Raw genomic sequence first — 18188 nt, 5'->3', positions numbered from 1 at the left:
CCACATTGAAAAAATAATGTTACATAATTAATTTTTTGTCTGTTACCAGATATGTGTCTGCATCACTTGTTCACACTGAAATCCCAACAACACAGTACCATAGCAGGCTGTTAGGGATACCACAACAAAATGACTTACACCTCATCTCCACTTTTAACAGGATGCACATTTTGTTCTTGTTCCTCTAGCAGAATACTATAGTACTGTAGTGTGGAGAGTTCACTGTGCAGGAGCAATGAGGACATGTATCTGCTAACAAATAAAAACTTAATTACGTAATTTTATTTTTTTCAAGATGATATTTAATGCTTTATGGCTACCAACACCAGTCGAAGATGTGGCTAAAGTACTGCAGGAGGGACTGAGCAGTGGTGTGTAAACATGCTGTGTATGGGGAGCTGGTCGAATGTTGGACTTGCCTGTGAGCACACTGCATAAATCCTACCATACATCCTTCATTATTAGCCATACAAAATTACACATATTCAGGACTTCCTCCCTGCTGACTTGCCAGCAAGAAAAATATTTGCTCTAGAATTTCTTCGTCGCATGAAAGTGAGAAATGAATGGCCATGGAACATTCTGTAGGCAGGTGAAGCCCATTTCCAAGGACACATCCATAAGCAGAAATGCAGAATGTGGGCACCAGAAAAACCACATGCACATCAACCAGTACCACTTCATTCTGCAATGATGACTGCATGGTGTGGACAGCATAATTTATTGAAGAGAGGTATTTTTTCGAAATGAGTCATGCATATCCTGTTACCTGTACCATCACTGGTAAATGCTAAGACAGTCTTTTGCGCAACAATGTCATTCCAATCCTTCAACAGCATGGATGTGTGGGTAGGATCATTTTCATGCAAGATGGTGCTCCTCCACACATTGCACAGGCAGTGAAGTGGCTGCTGCAGAGGTATTTTGGAAATGCTAGAATTATCAGCCAGAATTTCCCTACAGCTCAGTCGTCCAAATCACGTGATCTTAATCTGTGTGACTCCTGGTTGTGGAGTTATCTGAAACATGTTATGCTCAGTGTCCCAATTACGAATACAGCTGACCTGAGGGTATACAATGCACAACACATTCTGAACATGGCTCCCGAGATACTCTGAGCTGTTGTTGAACATGCTGTACCTTGATTTCAATTTGTGGCAGGAAAAGATGGACAGCATATTGAATACATCCTGCACCAGTCTCAGGGCAATTTGAAATCAATGTCATTTTGATTTTTGTGCAGTTTTTGGCCCTAGAACAACTAAAAACCGAAGTCACTTTGCTTTTTCTGTGGCTTTTTGCTCCAAGACAAATGAAAATCAATGGCTTTTACTTTTTATGCAGTTTTTGGCCTCAGGACAATGAAAAATCAAATTTCACATGCAATGTGGTATGACCTAGCCATGGTGGATGTGCTTATCTAACTAACTGTGACACAAACTGTTGACTGCCGAACTTGTACATCCATGCACACTGAACAGTACAGATGGTGTAACGTGCAACTCAAACCATAGCCATCATATTGCAAATCATCTGTCATTTATCGCTGACCCCATATCAATTAAGGTGCTTACAGAGCCATCTATTGGTAAAACATTCATTTTTTCACCCTGTGTCAATAATACGCTATTCAAATTTGACATTATTTTGAGCAGTGGTTTTCTTTCTACAATGTTTTGAAACTGGAACTTTAATTATGGACAACCTGTATTTGATATTTCTTGGTGAACTCTTTTCTCTAATAAAACCTTTACATTACTTGCTGTTGAAGTCGACATATTCTCTGTTATATTTTTGCATACATTTCTATAGTATGTCAAAGAATAACCCCATCTGATTTCCTTGAGGCTCAGATGGGGCACTCCTTTGCAAAGAAACGCAGAAAAGGGTAATGGCAGTGCATCACCAAAATTTGCTTTCCACTATCATTGCATTTCAGTACTTCTTTATTTTCAATAACAGTTCAAAAATCATTATATTTTGCAACGAAGAAAGACCCTACCAACACACACACACACACACACACACACACACACACACACACACACACACACACACACAAAATAATGATCCTTATTGCTTTCCAAGAATCATATCTATTATTAAATTTTAACTTATGCCCCAAAAATAACAGTTAGCCTTGGTACCAGTTGTAAGTTGCCAGTTTATGTGGTTGCCAGTCCATATGGTTGCCAGATGAGGTCATCTCGGTGCATCTAGCATGCTCATTACTCACTGTGCATTGAGACAAGATGGTGATAACACAGTAATGAAAGGAGTCTTGCATTGCCCATTTCAATAGGTGCAAGTCAGTTACCACTGTGCAATGTGATTTTAGTGCACCTCAAAGAATTTGACAACAGCCCTAGCAGTTTCAAGACTGGTTGTTTGTGTAACGGAAATAGCATATCTCACTTCTGTGTGCTCATTTAAGGTGAAGAGCGCAATCCATGGGGTTTTGCCCATAGTTCACAAAATTCTATTCATCAGGCCAGTTGAGAGTAAGCCATTCCTCTTCATGTGTCTTATGTGCATTTTGCAATGATGTTTGTGTCTCAGCCCAAACAGGATTCATTTGCTACAAGCCCATCATGACAGTGATGGAACAAGAATCTGTAGAGTTATGTGAATTCTTCTGAGCAGGGAGATGAATCATAACACAATTTCCTTTCACATCCAATGTTCAGTGATGATGCTATGATCCACTTCAGTGGAAAAGTGATCTGCCACAACGTAAGAAACACAGCAGCTACATACCATAGTTGAGCACAAAAGACCATTTCCAAAATTTCTGGTGTTTTGTAAATTTTCCCAAGATGATTTATGGCATGTTCTTTTTGCAGAAAAGCAGATTAAAGGAGTGAGGCATCTACATATGTCCGAGATGTGAGTTTTTGACAACTGCAAGAACATGCCACAAATTTTATTTTTCAACAGGACCAAGCACCACTACATTGGCACTTGCAGGTAAGAGTAGATCTTAACAAGAAACAGCCTCAGTGCTGCTTTAGCTACAGGGTGTGTGCGAATACTATATTGCACCCTGACCTCCAAAGTCACCTGGTATCATACAATATGACACACTTTTTTATTTTTTTGGATTTGGATTGGATTGTTTTGAGGGAGGAGACCAGACAGCGAGGTCATCGGTCTCATCGGATTAGGGAACGACGGGAAAGGAAGCCGGCCGTGCCCTTTCAAAGGAACCATCCCGGCATTTGCCTGGAGCGATTTAGGGAAATCACGGAAAACCTAAATCAGGATGGCCGGACGCGGGATTGAACCGTCGTCCTCCCGAATGCGAGTCCAGTGTGCTAGCCACTGCGCCACCTCGCTCGGTTTTTTTTTTTTTTTTTTTTTTTTTTTTTTTTTTTTTGTGAAAGCCTCCATCTAGGTGCCTCCCCTTCCAACAACTTTGGGACTTTGGAACTGTGATGTCACACAGCAACTTCAGTCAACACGTAACTTCACAACTGCTTGAAAAAGTAAAGGGGAAATTTTAACTATTACCTTAATGTTTGTTGTGTGTCCAATGGAGGGCACACAGAACATTTGTGAAAGATAAATGAAAAAAAACTCTGATGCTGAATGTAATTGTAAAAATTACCCAAAGGTAGTATGTGGATGCACGTACGAGACATACCTCTGCAAAAACATATGGTTCTTTTGGAAATAAAATCTTTGTAGTCCTATGCCAAAGTTAAAATTCGCCCCACATTTCTACCTTCAATCATGTACAAGATATACTACTGTGAAACTGGACAAATCTTTTTTAAACACTCTGTAATACACAACTTCGAACAAACAAACATTAGCTACTGGTATCACAAATCGACATAAATGCTCACCATTCTGTAAAATTTCTTGGGTCCATCTGGATAACACCAACACACAGATGAACTACTTAGAAGCTCATTTCATTTCAGCCTGAACCTTTTGTGAAAGGCAAAAGAAGGGTTTTTGCTGAATTGAAACAATATTATGAAAAGGATAGTTGCTACACACAACATAGCAGATATGCTAAGTCACAAATAGGCACAACAAAAGGACTGGCACAAAATCAGCTTTGAGATAGCAAGGTCTTCGTCAATCTATTTCCGACAAAGGCCTTTTTGGTCGAAAACTCATTTTGTAACAGTCTTTTTGTTGTTCCTATCTCCGACACAGCATCTCCACCATATGGTGGGTAGCAACTATCCTTTTCATAATATTGTTACATTCCATCCTGGATTTTCCATTGTTTGATTCTGCTTTATTGTCATAGCTCTCTGTAGTGCTATGTACAATAAATAAAGAATTTATTCAGAAGAAGTGAGTAGGAAGAATAAATGGTGAAGCAGATGTTATGTCTTGCACAGCAAGACAGAAGTTGTTCGTAAATCCTCAGAACGAGTGCAGAATACCAACATTAAATGCTGGATGGACAAGCACCAAGTGTTCAAGCTAAACAGCAGGGAAAGACTCCAAAAGTGCAGCCAAGGACAAACACAAAATTAAGTCAGTGCAACAGTATAGAGAAATGGCGACATAAAAAAGCAAGCGAGCATACACTGAGTAAAAATGGATCAAGCTAGTGCTACCTGTGACAGACTCTGGACATTATGTAACGGAAAAAGGGAAGTTACAATTCCACAGCCACTGGCCAACATATGCAATATTTACACTGCTCAAGGCAGAGCTGCAGATCGCTCAAACTATCACAGCTTACAACTCCTCATCTCACATACCTGCGTCTGGTGGGGATAGCAAATATCTCCACCTTTTAAGAGGCACATAGTGCTGAAAATGCCCAGGTCTCTGCTGGAGTCAGTAAGTCAAGGGACAAGGTGTGACAGTGATCTGTGCCAGGTGTTCTGTACGGGCACTCACTGGAGCGAAGTCAAGGGTCGTGCTGGAGGTGGTGACAGACTGATACTCCACCTGAGGCTGGTAGTCAAGAAGCGATGAGGGTGGGCAGGGATGGGGGGGGGGGGGGGTCAACCTCTGCTAGCTGCTGCAATGATGGAGGGAAGAGGTGGTGGTGGTGGTGGTGGTTGGGATTTTTAAGGGGGATTAAACAGCTAAGGTCATCAGTGATGGAGGGAAGAGCTCTGCCTCCATCAGACATCCTTCTGGCTAACAGTTCACCAGGGTGGGGGTTTCACAGAAGGAAAATGCAAATTACAGGGCTATCAGGGCATATGTGATGGGAATGTTGGCAAGCACTGCTCAATGCTTGAAGCCAGGGGTTGTCTGTCTCTCATGCCTGAGTGTGTGCCATCTGAATAACTGGGATCTGGTGCCTGTAACTCAATGTGACATGGGCGTTGCTGGTTAGCATAGCACGTCATGCAGTGCTGACCCACCGTCACAATATAAAGTTGCATTGCATCCACACTGGTGTCCCCCTAAATGTGTGTGCGCAAATGGCAGAACCTTGCTGATACCGTGGCACAGCTCTCGGGCCGGAGACACACAGCGTTATGCGCAGAGGGTCAAAGAGACCACCAGCCTGATGGCCTCAGCTGGACTACACCTGTTGATTAGAGCTGCTTGGTAAGACGTCAAAAAACTGGATGATCTCGAACACTATTTTCTTCAGTTGCAATTTGAATATCCTGACCAATCACATGACCTCTTCATTAAATGCTAAATGGAATGGTGATGTGGGTAGGTGCTTAATACAATTTCGATGGCAGAGTGCTCGAAATTCTTCAAACAAAAACTGATGACCATTGTCTGAGACCAGAGTGCACAAAAATGGCAGCCACGGACCAAAATGTATGTTGCAATGTCATGGAGGACAATCTAGCAACATGGTTGTGACCATATGCTGTATAGCTTTGCACTGCGTGCTCGGTGACAGAATTAATTGCTGGCCAACAGACATGTCACTAGGCCAATGCTTTCATTTGAGACATCCCCCAATGGTATGCATGTAACATCTGGAAAATGTGTTGTCGCAACGACAATGGAATAGCACCATGACAAATCTGATCTTTTGTAGCTAGCAGTAGGACACCACTGACAATGCTGAGCCTATCGTGAAGTTTGAAATACATCCAGAGAGTTGGGTCTGAGCCCACAGGCAGAGGCTCCAGCCATCCTTGCTCAAGTGTAGATCCTCACTCGTAGCTGCTGTAACTTCTCCGGTAGTCAACAGAAACACACGTGGCCCTGCCTTGAATTGTGTATGTGTGAAACTACACATGTCATTTATCAACTGACATGCCTGCACTGCACAGACTTTTACATCAGTATGACAACAACTAAACTGGCTGAGCGCATGAACGGACACAGACGAACTGTCCGCCTAGGAGATGCCCAATACCCAGTAGCGGAGCATGCCCTCCAGCATAATTCTAGGGACCTAGGAACCTGCTACACCGTATGTGCCATTTGGCTTCTCCCACCCAACACCAGTCCCTCTGAACTGCGGAGATGGGAACTTGCACTCCAACACATCCTTTCATCCCGCCATCCCCCTGGACTGAACCTACGTTAAACAACCTCACCTCCATTTACTCTTCAGTCTTCTCCTCTTTCCCTTTCCTCTTTAGCCTTTCATGCATCTTTTCATCCTACATAGTTGTGTTTATCTTTATGCTACATACCTCTTTACTTCTGTATGCATCCTCTTTGGTTTGAAGCTGGCACAGTACTTACAGTAGAATATCTTTGGCTTCCCTCTGACAACCATGCCTCCATCCTTGCTACCCTCCCTATTTTCCTTTCCCTGTTGCTTCATAACCTGAGTTGTGAGTAACTGAATCTACTTTCCCTTCTTCCCTTTCTTTCCCCTCTCTCCTCCCTGATGAAGGAACACTTGTTCCGAAAGCTAGGAACGTAAATTTTCGGTTCTGTTTTTTGTGTATCTATCGGCTGTACTGAGCTGACGTAAGTACTGGCCAGCCCCTCTATCTCGTTGTTAGTATTTGTTTCACATCTTTATATGAGATTTTCCATTAATCATTTAAATACTCAGAAAGAAGGTCAATGCTGTGCTGTTCTGTCCATGAGCTACGACTGGGGACCAAGCAGAAAAATTAGCGGATTATGATCTGTACGCATGTGAAACTTAAGTGCCATACAAGAACACACAAGACTTTAACACCATATATGATCACAAGTGCCTCCTCCTCAATCTGCGCAGCTGCTGAAAGGTTGAGGCAAACGTAACAGGCTGTTCCAAGTCATCAGGATTCCTGGAAGAGAGAACAGCGCCAATGTCATATTGGGATGCATCAGCAGCCAAAGTCAAAGCCTTACCAGGGCTGAATGTAGCCAAACATGGGAACTAAGTAGTGGTGTTGCTTCAATTTCTGGAATACTAATTAACATGCCTCTAACCACTCAAATTCACTCCTTTCCTACAAAGCTGAATCAAAGAATGACAAAGATGAGCAGCCAGAGGAACAAACTTTGCATAGTAATTTGCCTTCCATTGAAAGGACTGCAACTCCCTAATATTCTTAGGGACTGGCATTTTGTTGATTGCTGTAGCATGCTCTGCCATTGGTATTGTACCATCCTTATTTAACAAATGCTGTAAGTAGCACTGCTCTGTAGGATAAAAAAAACTACATTTCTCAGGCTTTCATTCTGCTCCACTGTGTAAAGGTGGCTGACAGACTGAGTGCAAATAGTGCAAATGCTGTTATCTTGTTGAGCCTGAAAACAAAACATCATTCAAATAGTTGGCACAGCACGAAATACCACTGATAAGTTAATCAAGAAAACATTGGAATATTTTCGGAGCTGAAGCTACCCCATATGGCAACCAGTTACAGTGGTGCATCCCAAAATGAGTACTTTGTACTAAAAGACACTGAGACTCAGTGTCCAACAGCAACTGCAAGCAAACATCTTGGAGATCAATTTTGGAAATATACTGACCGCAGGCCAACTTAGCTCACAACTCTTCGGGACACAGTATGGGATAAACTTCTATTCCATTACGTACATTGATCATGTGCTTAAAATCACCACGAAGTGTAACATTGCCACTGGTATTCTGTATAATGATTATGACATGGTCCTCTGTCTTGACGAAACTGGTGACATTACTTTGTGATTTTGACATCTGGCTCAACAGAACTTACAAACCACAGATAGTTTCAATGTAATGTGGGCCTCAAAACTGATGGCCCTACCCACATCCTTACCAAAAAGCTGATCGAACAACAACAGCAGTGCTCCCAAGTTCTCAAACTGCATCTTAAAGACCAGGTTAATACTACTGACTACTTCAAATCCAAAAATTGAACACACTAGCCGAAAATATTTTCTACCAACTGTGAATTTACAAATAGAAGCACGAGTTGGCATTCCACATTTTTGTATTTGACCACAACTGGTAGTTGTCTCTGCAAGAGAATCTGCTGCCCACTATAAGGTACTATTCAGCACTGAGAAAGCTGTAAGGCGGGAGGGAGGGAGGAGGGGGGCACCCCAGACGATGATAAGAATACAAATTGATTAGACTAAACAAGGCCTTAGTCTACACTCGACTACCTCCAAGTCTGCAACAATATGTTGTGGCTGTTGGCCTGCCGACATGCCTGAGAACTCAAATGTGGTGTCCAGTGACACAGTGCAAGCATGACAAGCTGCAAAGAAATAGCTGATACAGCTCTCATCGCATAATGAGCAGAAATCTGAGCAAGAATGGTTCAATTGCAGGGGCAAGTCCAACACAGTGTAAGTACAATGCTCTGCGCCTGCTGTGAATTCAGTGAAAGAAACATGCAGCAGACAGCCCCTACCTTTGTAGCTTACCTGTGTTGGGATGCCAGTGTACCCATTCTGTTGTTATGCCCATCTGGTCACCTCATAACATAGAATATGTCCAGAGGGCGTATACTGGCAACACACAACATCCTGTTGCAAAGCATGCTCTACAACATGACAACTTGTCACTTCAGTGCCTGTTTCACTTGTGCCATCTGGATTCTTCCCCTCAGAGCTCGGCAGGTGGGAACTGGCCTTACAAACAGTCATGTCCTTGGTTCTCATCACCCATCTGGCCCTAATTTACATTAATTTCTTCTGTCTCAGCATTTCTTCTCAGTAACTATTCCTTTCTTCAAGCACTTTTAGTTTCCCATATCTTTTATTTTCTGACCTGTCTATTTTTCCCCATCCTCCACACACAGAGCTTTCCACACTTATTAACTTATCGTCGCTAGGTAATGAAAACCTCATAACTCCATCTGACAATGAAATCCACATAACTCCATTACCAAATGTAGACAATTATGCCACATAACCTGTTGAAACCTTCCTTCTTCAAGTTGTACGCTGTCGCCATCTAGCGGCAATAATGTAAAACTCGCATCTCCAGCGATATGTAGTGCGTGCTGTAAAGCTCGGATCTCTGGTAATCGCCACTGTTAGGGTGCAGGGCGAACATATGCTCCGAGATTAAAATGTTTTTTGATGTGATAGTAACCCATTTGACTGACAGACCCAACATTGCTTTATTGCTACAGGTACGTGTTAGTATTTCTAGGTGTTTATGTATTGTATTTTAATATACAGAATTAATAATGACCTTGTTAAATACAATGTTGATTTACTAGTTTTTTCATCGCGCATAAAGCAGACTGCACTCGGTACATACGAGGTTTTAATTTTAGAACTTAACAGAATCCTATACATTCTACAGTAACTGCTTTGTTTTCAGCTATGGGTAAAAAGAGTAAATTCACTCTTCACCTTATGAAACAAGCCGACAACGGGTCATATTGTATAAAATCACCGGAAGAAGATTCTAGTCAGTTTACTCCTTGTCGTAAACCAAAAGAAAGAGTGGACCTACAACATAAAGGTAAACCATAGTTTATAGTGTTGTAACTTCAAGTAAAATCCTTGTTTGAAAGTTGAGGTGATTAAATTATTTAAATTTTATTGATGACATTATTGTTTACACTTCAGATAATGTGGAAAAAGAAGCCAATACAGAGGCGAATTCCACTACTGAGTTTGAAAGTCTTTTCGAACACAGCTGCGAGGATGATATCTCCAGTGGCAGTAGCGATGTGTATGATCCAGGTAAAAACAAAAATGACCATAGCAGTAACAACAGCACGGAAGACGACGATGACAAAGTTGATATGGGAGTAAAAAGTACTAAGCAGCGCCATGAAAGGAAAAGAAATCAATCACTTCAAAGTTTGCAGAAAGAAAAACGTATGAGAGGACAGGATTATTTAGGAATGCAAAAAGATGAGTTTGGCAAAAAGAGACCAACAATGTGCAGGAGAAGGAGGGAAATTAAACCATGATGTACTTTTAAACATTCTTCCTTAAATCGGAACAAGAGTTGCAAGGATATTACAAAAGAGCAGAGACAGGTAATTTTTCATCATTTCTGGCAGGATATGTCTTGGGGTGAAAGAAAATTTTTTGTTAGAAGCCACGTCTACTACGTTCCAGTTAAAAGACGCAGAAATAATTCAGAATCTAATAAATCTCACCATTCTAACACACTATATTACAATTTTGTAATAGAAGGACAGAGAAAAACTGTCTGGGTGACTATGTTTCTCAATACTTTGTGCTTAGGCGAATTGAGTGTCAGAAAATGGGCATCTAGTGCATCAGAAAGAACACTTGCAGAAGGGCCTCAAATGCAGGAGAGACCAACGAAAGTTTCAGGTGGACGACAATCAGCATCAGATTTTTTTGCAGTGTTGCCGAAACTGGAATTGCATTACTGCCGTCGTTCTTCCACAAAACTCTACTTGGAACCTAACTGGCAGAGTAAATCAGAACTACATAGGGAATATAAGGAATTTTGCAAGAAAAGAGGACAAATCCCAGCTGCTTAGAAAACAGTTCTGCAAGTTATTCGATGAAAATAATCTAAACTTATTTTCGCCTAAAAAGGATCAGTGCGATCTTTGTTGTTATCACCAGAGAGGCAGTCTCTCAGACAATGAATACTCTTTGCATATGGCCCGAAAAACTGAGGCAAGGGGAGCAAAAAATAGTGATAAATTAGGACCAGCTAGAATGTTCACTATGGACCTTCAAGCACTTCTGCTTTCTCCCAGACTAAAAGTATCCGCACTGTACTATAAAAGCAAACTAAAGGTCCACAACTTTACCACTTATGATTTAAAAAGTAACGATGGTTATTGTTACCTTTGATACGAGAGTGAAGGTGGACTAACAGCTTCGGAATTTGCCAGTATACTGATGCATTTTATAGAAATGTACGTCCAAAATGATTCAGAAGCTATTTTCTATAGCTAACGGATGCACATACCAGAATCGAAACTCAGTCATGAGTAATGCACTGGCTCATCTCGCCAATCAGAAAGGCATTACAATAGTGCAAAAATTTCTGGAGAAAGGTCACACTCAAATGGCGTGTGATTCTATGCACTCCACCATAGAAAGGAGGTTAAAAAACAGACACATTTATACTCCTGCTGGCTATGTAGATGTTTGTACTACCGCAAGACAAAGTCATAGACTTTATGTTGTCAATTATTTGGACCACACGTTTTTCAAGTCCTATGATAAACTCTCGTCGTATTCGTCTATTCGGCCAGGATCCAAAATTGGGGATCCAACAGTGTCTGATATCCGGTGTCTCAAGTATGATCTCTCCGGAAAAATGGAATATAAATTGAAATTCAGCGATACATGGGAAACATTCGAAGAACGATGTCAAACATATCCAACTCATTTACAGTGCCCCCTCTCTACAGTTCACCACTAAAGATCAGTGCAGAAAAGTTAATGCATTTGCAACAACTAAAGCTGGTCCTTCCTAAGGATGTGCATTCATTTTATGACACACTGTCTCACATTCATAATGAGAGAACATGTCCATGCCTAAAAAAATGCAGCCGAAAATAAACTTGTTTACAGCCACCTATGACTGTGATTGTGATAGTAGCAGCAATAGTAACAATAATAAATGTTAATAAACTGCACAATTGTTTACAGTAATAAAAGTTTACTAACAACATTGCTTCTGTGTTTTTTACACATTGTAATTTATTAACATTCAGATTCCAATATTTTGATCAATATGAAATTATTCATTTCACTTTATATCTGTAACAATGTATCCTTACAGATGTTTCGTAATACACAAATGATGCAAAGTTTAGCTAAGTATGTATTTTTTAAAACAAATTAAACATTCATTCATTTCAGTTCTTAACCGTGCACTCATTACATGCCTCTTATCTCCATTACTACCAAAAAAATAACTGTGAAAACCTTGTAACTCCAAAAACTGGCAGAAAATTTGAAGTGCATGATGAAGTCTTATGTACCAATGACCGGATCCATATTGTGTAGCAGAAACCACTACATTTGACTAATCAGGTCCCCATGTGATTTCAATAATTAGTTTTTTGTTTCTCCTGTAAAATTTGACCAATTTGAGTTACAAGGTTTTCATTGCCTAGCGACGTTATGATTTTTTGTCAGTAATCTCTTTCTTGCTTATTCCCCTTTCTTCCAGTTTTACGTTCTACAGTTTTCAAATCTTGTCTGGTACAGTCCCCAACAATTAGTCTTTCCTTCTCATCCCATCCAGTAAGTCTCCCCTGATCTGGGGTACTGGGTGCCTTTTCTGAACTCTCCCCATTTCCGAAAACTCACCAGTCCTTTCCCTTCATCCCTCTTCCTTTCCCTTCAATCCTTCTGCTAGAAGGAACCACTGGTTGTGAAAACTTGCACTTTTATATAAGTTTTCTCCTTCCACCACTTGGTGAGTAGTAATACCAACCATAATACTAACTTCTTACTTCAATGTAGCAGAGTTTTATCACTGTCGTCAGCCACCATCATTCAAAAATTGATTAATGTCCAGTACAGGAGATAGGACGCAGATGTTTTAAGTTATGGCTAACAATGACTTTTAATTATCAAATTAAATAAGTTGAAAGCTTTAATCAAGTGCATTTTTTAACACTCTATGATACATTTCCAAGTATTTCACCTCCATTCCCAGGAAGACTGATTTACTGCTAACATACATTGACAGTTGAGTATGGCTTTATAAGAAATTGTACTCATTTTTTAGCAGTTAAAGCTTGGTTTTCAACCAATTTTCAGCATGTGCTACAACAAATATCACACACAGGTACCATAGAAAAGAGAGGAGATACATATACAAGTTGAGGACATAAAGAAAGCCCTTCCAGCCTATCATTAGCAGATGCTCCACATTCTCAACAGCAGAAATACTTCCTTACTAAGGAGATATCAGGAACGAACACATGTCTAACATATAATTGACAGTCTTACACCATTTCATTGGATGCTTTTGTCTTACAGGAACGTGTCATAATGTAACCACTTCTTCGAAGAGTATTTGACGATATCTCGTTTCATCCTTTTTTTTTTTTTTTTTTTTTTTTTTTTTTTCCCCACCCTACCTGAGAAAGATCACAAAAGCAGGAGCACAATCCGTCTAAACAGAATCATTCCATCATCTGTTTGGAGAGGTGCCAGGACTCCATCAGTGTCAATACAAGGATAGGGTAGTACAAGAGGATAGATGAGAAAGCCTCTGTCAGAAATACGCATGGGCGTAATCTGTGTCCGTGTGAGATTCTGACTAATAGCAGAGAATACCAAATATTTATTTCTTTTTTTTATATTTCATCGATTTATGTACTGATGGAAGACATAACTCATAAATTATTTTTTATAGCATAAGCATTTTTTCTGTAATATAAAAGTGAAGAACCATATTTACTAGGCCACTCACCTTTCTCCATAAAAAATAATCTCTCCAACATCCAAGTAGATGCCATGTAAGTGTTCGCCCACCTCTGCAGCACATGCTGTAATAATGTGAGCAAATTTAAGATGCACAACAGCATTTAAAGTCTGTGAATCTGTAACTAGATGTTCCTCTTCACATAAATCCTTCAGAGTTGACTCCAGACGCTTAAGCAATGATGACCATGTTCTGCTTCCTGTTGCAGCTAATATCCTGTCAAAACAACAATAAATGAAGACCCAGAATTCAACCTATGCATCAGCTGGAAAAACTAAATAAATCACGAATAATGCAAGTTCTTTCTATTCTGCAAAAAGATTTATATAATACAGAAAACACATTCAACTGCATGCAATGAAACTAAAATGGAAAGTCACACACATTAACGTAGATGGCTACGGCTGGGAGGGAGAGGCAGTAAGAGGATGGAATAGGAATGTGGCACTGGTAAGACAGGCCTGGTGCTAGCAGTGGAAGTTCCATGGAGCGCACAATGAAGTGGCTGAGTTGATAGAGAGGGAGAGACTGCAGGTATAGCAGAGGGAGAGGAAGATTGCGGAAAGGAGAATGCGAGTATAAAAAGAGCGACACAGGAGGTAGAGATACGGAGATGCAGGTGGGTGTGGGTCAGGGGCTAACTGTATCTGAGGCCACGAGTGTTCTTCGACTCCAGTCCTCCTCGTCTCACCTGTTATCAATCTTTGCCAAAATAACATAGAATACTGGATTAAATTCATTAATGAAACTGGTCACTGTAAATTGCTACACATTACATATCATAGAAAATTATTCCAACAATATCAAATATGAAACTACGATTTTCTAATTTTTCTTTTCGCCATGACTAGTTCAGTAATTTATCTAGTGAACACTTCAGTTCTTCCACATATTGTACACAAAATTCAGATTCCACACAAACTAAACTTAATTTGAAGTTTTCCTTTATTCAAACATACAAGTTTTATTTCACTTATCCTCCAACCTTTACTACCAAGAACCTTCACCTTACTCTCTAATGATACTAAGTAGGCATCAAAATTATTTTTCAGGGCAAATTTACGACTGGCATTACATTTCACACCAGAATTCATCTTAGTTCTTAGTGTTTGTTTGTCTCTCACTCTCACTCTCTCACTCTCTCTCTCTCTCTCTCTCTCTCTCTCTCTCTCTCTCATTGACTGCTTCATACCGCCATTTAATGGTGCATCCAGTTGGTTCAACTGTTATGCTCTTTCATCTCAACCTCTTCTTCACTGACAGTAACCATTTGTCAACTTATACTTGACATTTCTTCCCTGAACCACTAGATCCTTTCAGATCCAGCAGACATTTAAAACATTCTACAATCATATTTTGTGGTAATTTACTACAGGCAGTCTGTGTGGAGCTGTAAGGCTGGGTGAAGCCCCTGCCACCCTGTGGAGCTGCCGCTGGTTCCTGAATGCAATGGAATACAGCAGATAGTGGAGGCTGCTGATCATTTATGAGTGGTTGCTATGGTTCATAGGTGTGAGGAAAGACGAAAACAGTGTCAAAACAGCAAGGGAGTAACATACAGAAGAAGGAGACATGGGAGATAATGGAAGGCTGGAGAAGGGGAGGTAGGTGGCTCTCAAGCAGCAGCAACTTAACAACCAAGACACTTGTCATGCACACACAAATATTACGACTAAGGAAACTCATTTGAAAATTTCAAATCTAATTTAAGGCATTTCTCATAAACCCAGACGTTACACAGCATATTCCGTAATGTCTGTCATTCACAATCTTTCCATATGAACCTACAGTATGCAGGACTTTTTTCGGGTAGACTGAAGTGTGATTGAAATGACCTGTTGACAATATCTTGTTTGTCACAGTTCATAACAGATTTTCATCCCACTGAGATGGCTGTGAACAACATAAAATGAGGTTACATTGGAAACAAGTATAACTAGTGTTCCAAGTGGAACAAGTGTCACAGGCAAAAAACAATATGAGAAGAGGAAGCCTTCTCTAAAACTTTCTAAAACTGTCCAGCAGATCATCTCCCTAGCACACAAGAAGGAATGGGTACATCCGAAATAATATTCAAGTAATACATAAAAAGAACTGTTGTTACTTTCATTAATGCAATATTTTCAGAGATTAAGAATATTCTTCACATGCTTACAAACTGTTGCTCATAATCAAAACACTATAGGAAGTAGATTTCTAGAATGGAAAAAAAAATTATCATCATGCTTTTATTGTCGAAAACTGTCAAAAGTCTGCAGGTGCTAAGTACAAACACACTACTGGCCATTCAAATTGCTACACCAAGAAGAAATGCAGACGATAAACAGGTATTCATTGGACAGATACACTATACTAGAACTGACATGTGATTACATTTTCACGAAATTTGGGTGCATAGATCCTGAGAAATCAGTACCTAGAACAACCACCTCCGGCTGTAATAACGGCCTTGATACACCTGGGCACTGAGTCAAACAGAGTTTGGATGACGTGTACAGGTACAGCTGCCCACGCAGCTTCAACACGATACCACAGTTCATCAAGAGTAGTGACTGGCGTATTGTGACGAGCCAATTGCTCGGCCACCGTTGACCAGAAATTTTCAATTGGTGAGAGATCTGGAGAATGCGCTGGCCAGGGCAGCAGTCGAACATTTTCTGTATCCAGAAAGGCCCGTACAGGACCTGCAACATGTGGTCGTGCATTATCCTGCTGAAATGTAGAGTTTTGCAGGGATTGAATGAAGGGTAGAGCCATGGGTCATAACACATCTGAAATGTAACATCCACTGTTCAAAGTGCCGTCAATGCGAACAAGAACTGACCGAGACGTGTAACCAATAGCAGCCCATACCATCACGCCGGGTGATACGCCAGTATGGCAATGACGAATACACGCTTCCAATGTGCGTTCACCGCGATGTCGCCAAACACGGATGCGACCATCATGATGCTGTAAACAAAACCTGGATTCATCCAAAAAAATGACGTTTTTCCATTTGTGCACCCAGATTCATCGTTGGGTACACCATCGCAGGCGCTCCTGTCTGTGATGCAGCGTCAAGGGCAACCGCAGCCATGGTCTCCGAGCTGACAGTCCATGTTGCTGCAAACGTCATCGAATTACCCTCCTGAACCCACCGATTCCATATTCTGCTAACAGTCATTGGATCTCGACCAACGCGAGCAGCAATGTTGCGATACGATAATCCACAATAATGATAGGCTACCATCTGACCTTTATCAAAGTCGCAAATGTAATGGTACGCATTTCTCCTCCTTACACGAGGCATCACAACAACGTTTCACCAGGCAATGCCAGTCAACTGCTGTTTGTGTATGAGAAATCGGTTGGAAACTTTCCTCATGTCAGCACATTGTAGGTGTCACCACTGGCGCCAACCTTGTGTGAATGCTCTGAAAAGCTAATCATTTGCATATCACAGCATCTTCTTCCTGTCGGTTAAATTTCTTGTCTGTAGCATGTCGCCTACGTAGTTTAGCAATTTTAATGGCCAATAGTGTGGTACTACACATTTCAAATCTCATTTGAATACCAAAGTCCTTAGCAAAGTCTCACTCAAAGATTCATACAACCATGGAATTGTCACGAGTTTAGCACTCACATTAGTTACCACTGTGGAATATTATTCTAAAATATCTGCACAGAGAGAAGGCTGAAGGTTCACCGAATATTATTAAAACTTACAATGGGGCTCTAAATATAAAGCATACTAATGAACACAAACATAGCTGATTCACCTTGGTTTCGGTAGAGACTCATTCCGGAGTAATTTTTTTTGCATTTCAAAATGTCCTAGTACACTTTTGCGGCTTTCATCCAAATATATAGTGTTATTCTGGTAGTCAGGCATCTCTGCCAATTCTTTAACAATGCAGCATACAATAATAGCCCTCCCATACTGAAACATAGAAAAAAAAATCTAATTTTTACGTACTGTCATAGAATGTTGCTCCAGAACGAAAATGGAAGTATATTAGAAAATATTAGAAACACATGGTGATTTCCAGAATGATATTTTCGCTCTGCAGTGGAGTGTATGCTGATATAAGACTTCCTGGCAGATTAGAACTGTATGCCAGACCAAGATTTGAACTCCGGACCTTTACCTTCCATGGGCATGTGCTCCAGCAAACGAGCTACCCAAAGCACTACTCATGACTTGTCCTCACTGTTTTACTTCTGCCAGTACCTCGTCTCCTACCTTCCCAACTTAACAGAAGTTCTCCTACAAACCCTGCAGAACTAACACTCCTGGAAGACAGAGTGTGCTAGTCCCGCTAGTTTCACATGAGAACTCCTGTGAAGTTAGGACAGTAGGAGACAAGGTACTGGCAGAAGTAAAACAGTGAGGACATGTCGTGAGTCGTGCTTTGGGTAGCTCATTTGCTAGAGCACATGCCCATGGAAGGCAAAGGTCCAAAGTTCAAATCTC

At 40.7% G+C, this 18188-nt stretch overlaps 1 protein-coding gene across 1 annotated transcript in view; it reads right to left on the bottom strand.

Annotated features, from left to right (window-relative positions):
* The window catches only part of LOC126162547 (serine/threonine-protein kinase ATR), a 368495-nt gene that overhangs the window by 246877 nt on the left and 103430 nt on the right, over positions 1-18188 (bottom strand). The window contains exons 9-10 of the mRNA XM_049919128.1: positions 17494-17654; positions 13721-13948 (exon numbers count right to left, since the gene is read on the bottom strand). Coding sequence (XP_049775085.1) covers positions 13721-13948; positions 17494-17654 — 389 coding nt within the window. The remainder of the gene's footprint in view (positions 1-13720; positions 13949-17493; positions 17655-18188) is intronic.

This window comes from Schistocerca cancellata, chromosome 2 (genome assembly GCF_023864275.1).
Source record: "Schistocerca cancellata isolate TAMUIC-IGC-003103 chromosome 2, iqSchCanc2.1, whole genome shotgun sequence".
Lineage (NCBI taxonomy): Eukaryota > Metazoa > Arthropoda > Insecta > Orthoptera > Acrididae > Schistocerca > Schistocerca cancellata.
The sequence above is the reverse complement of the archived record's forward strand: the minus strand, read 5'-3'. Positions and strand labels throughout refer to the sequence as shown.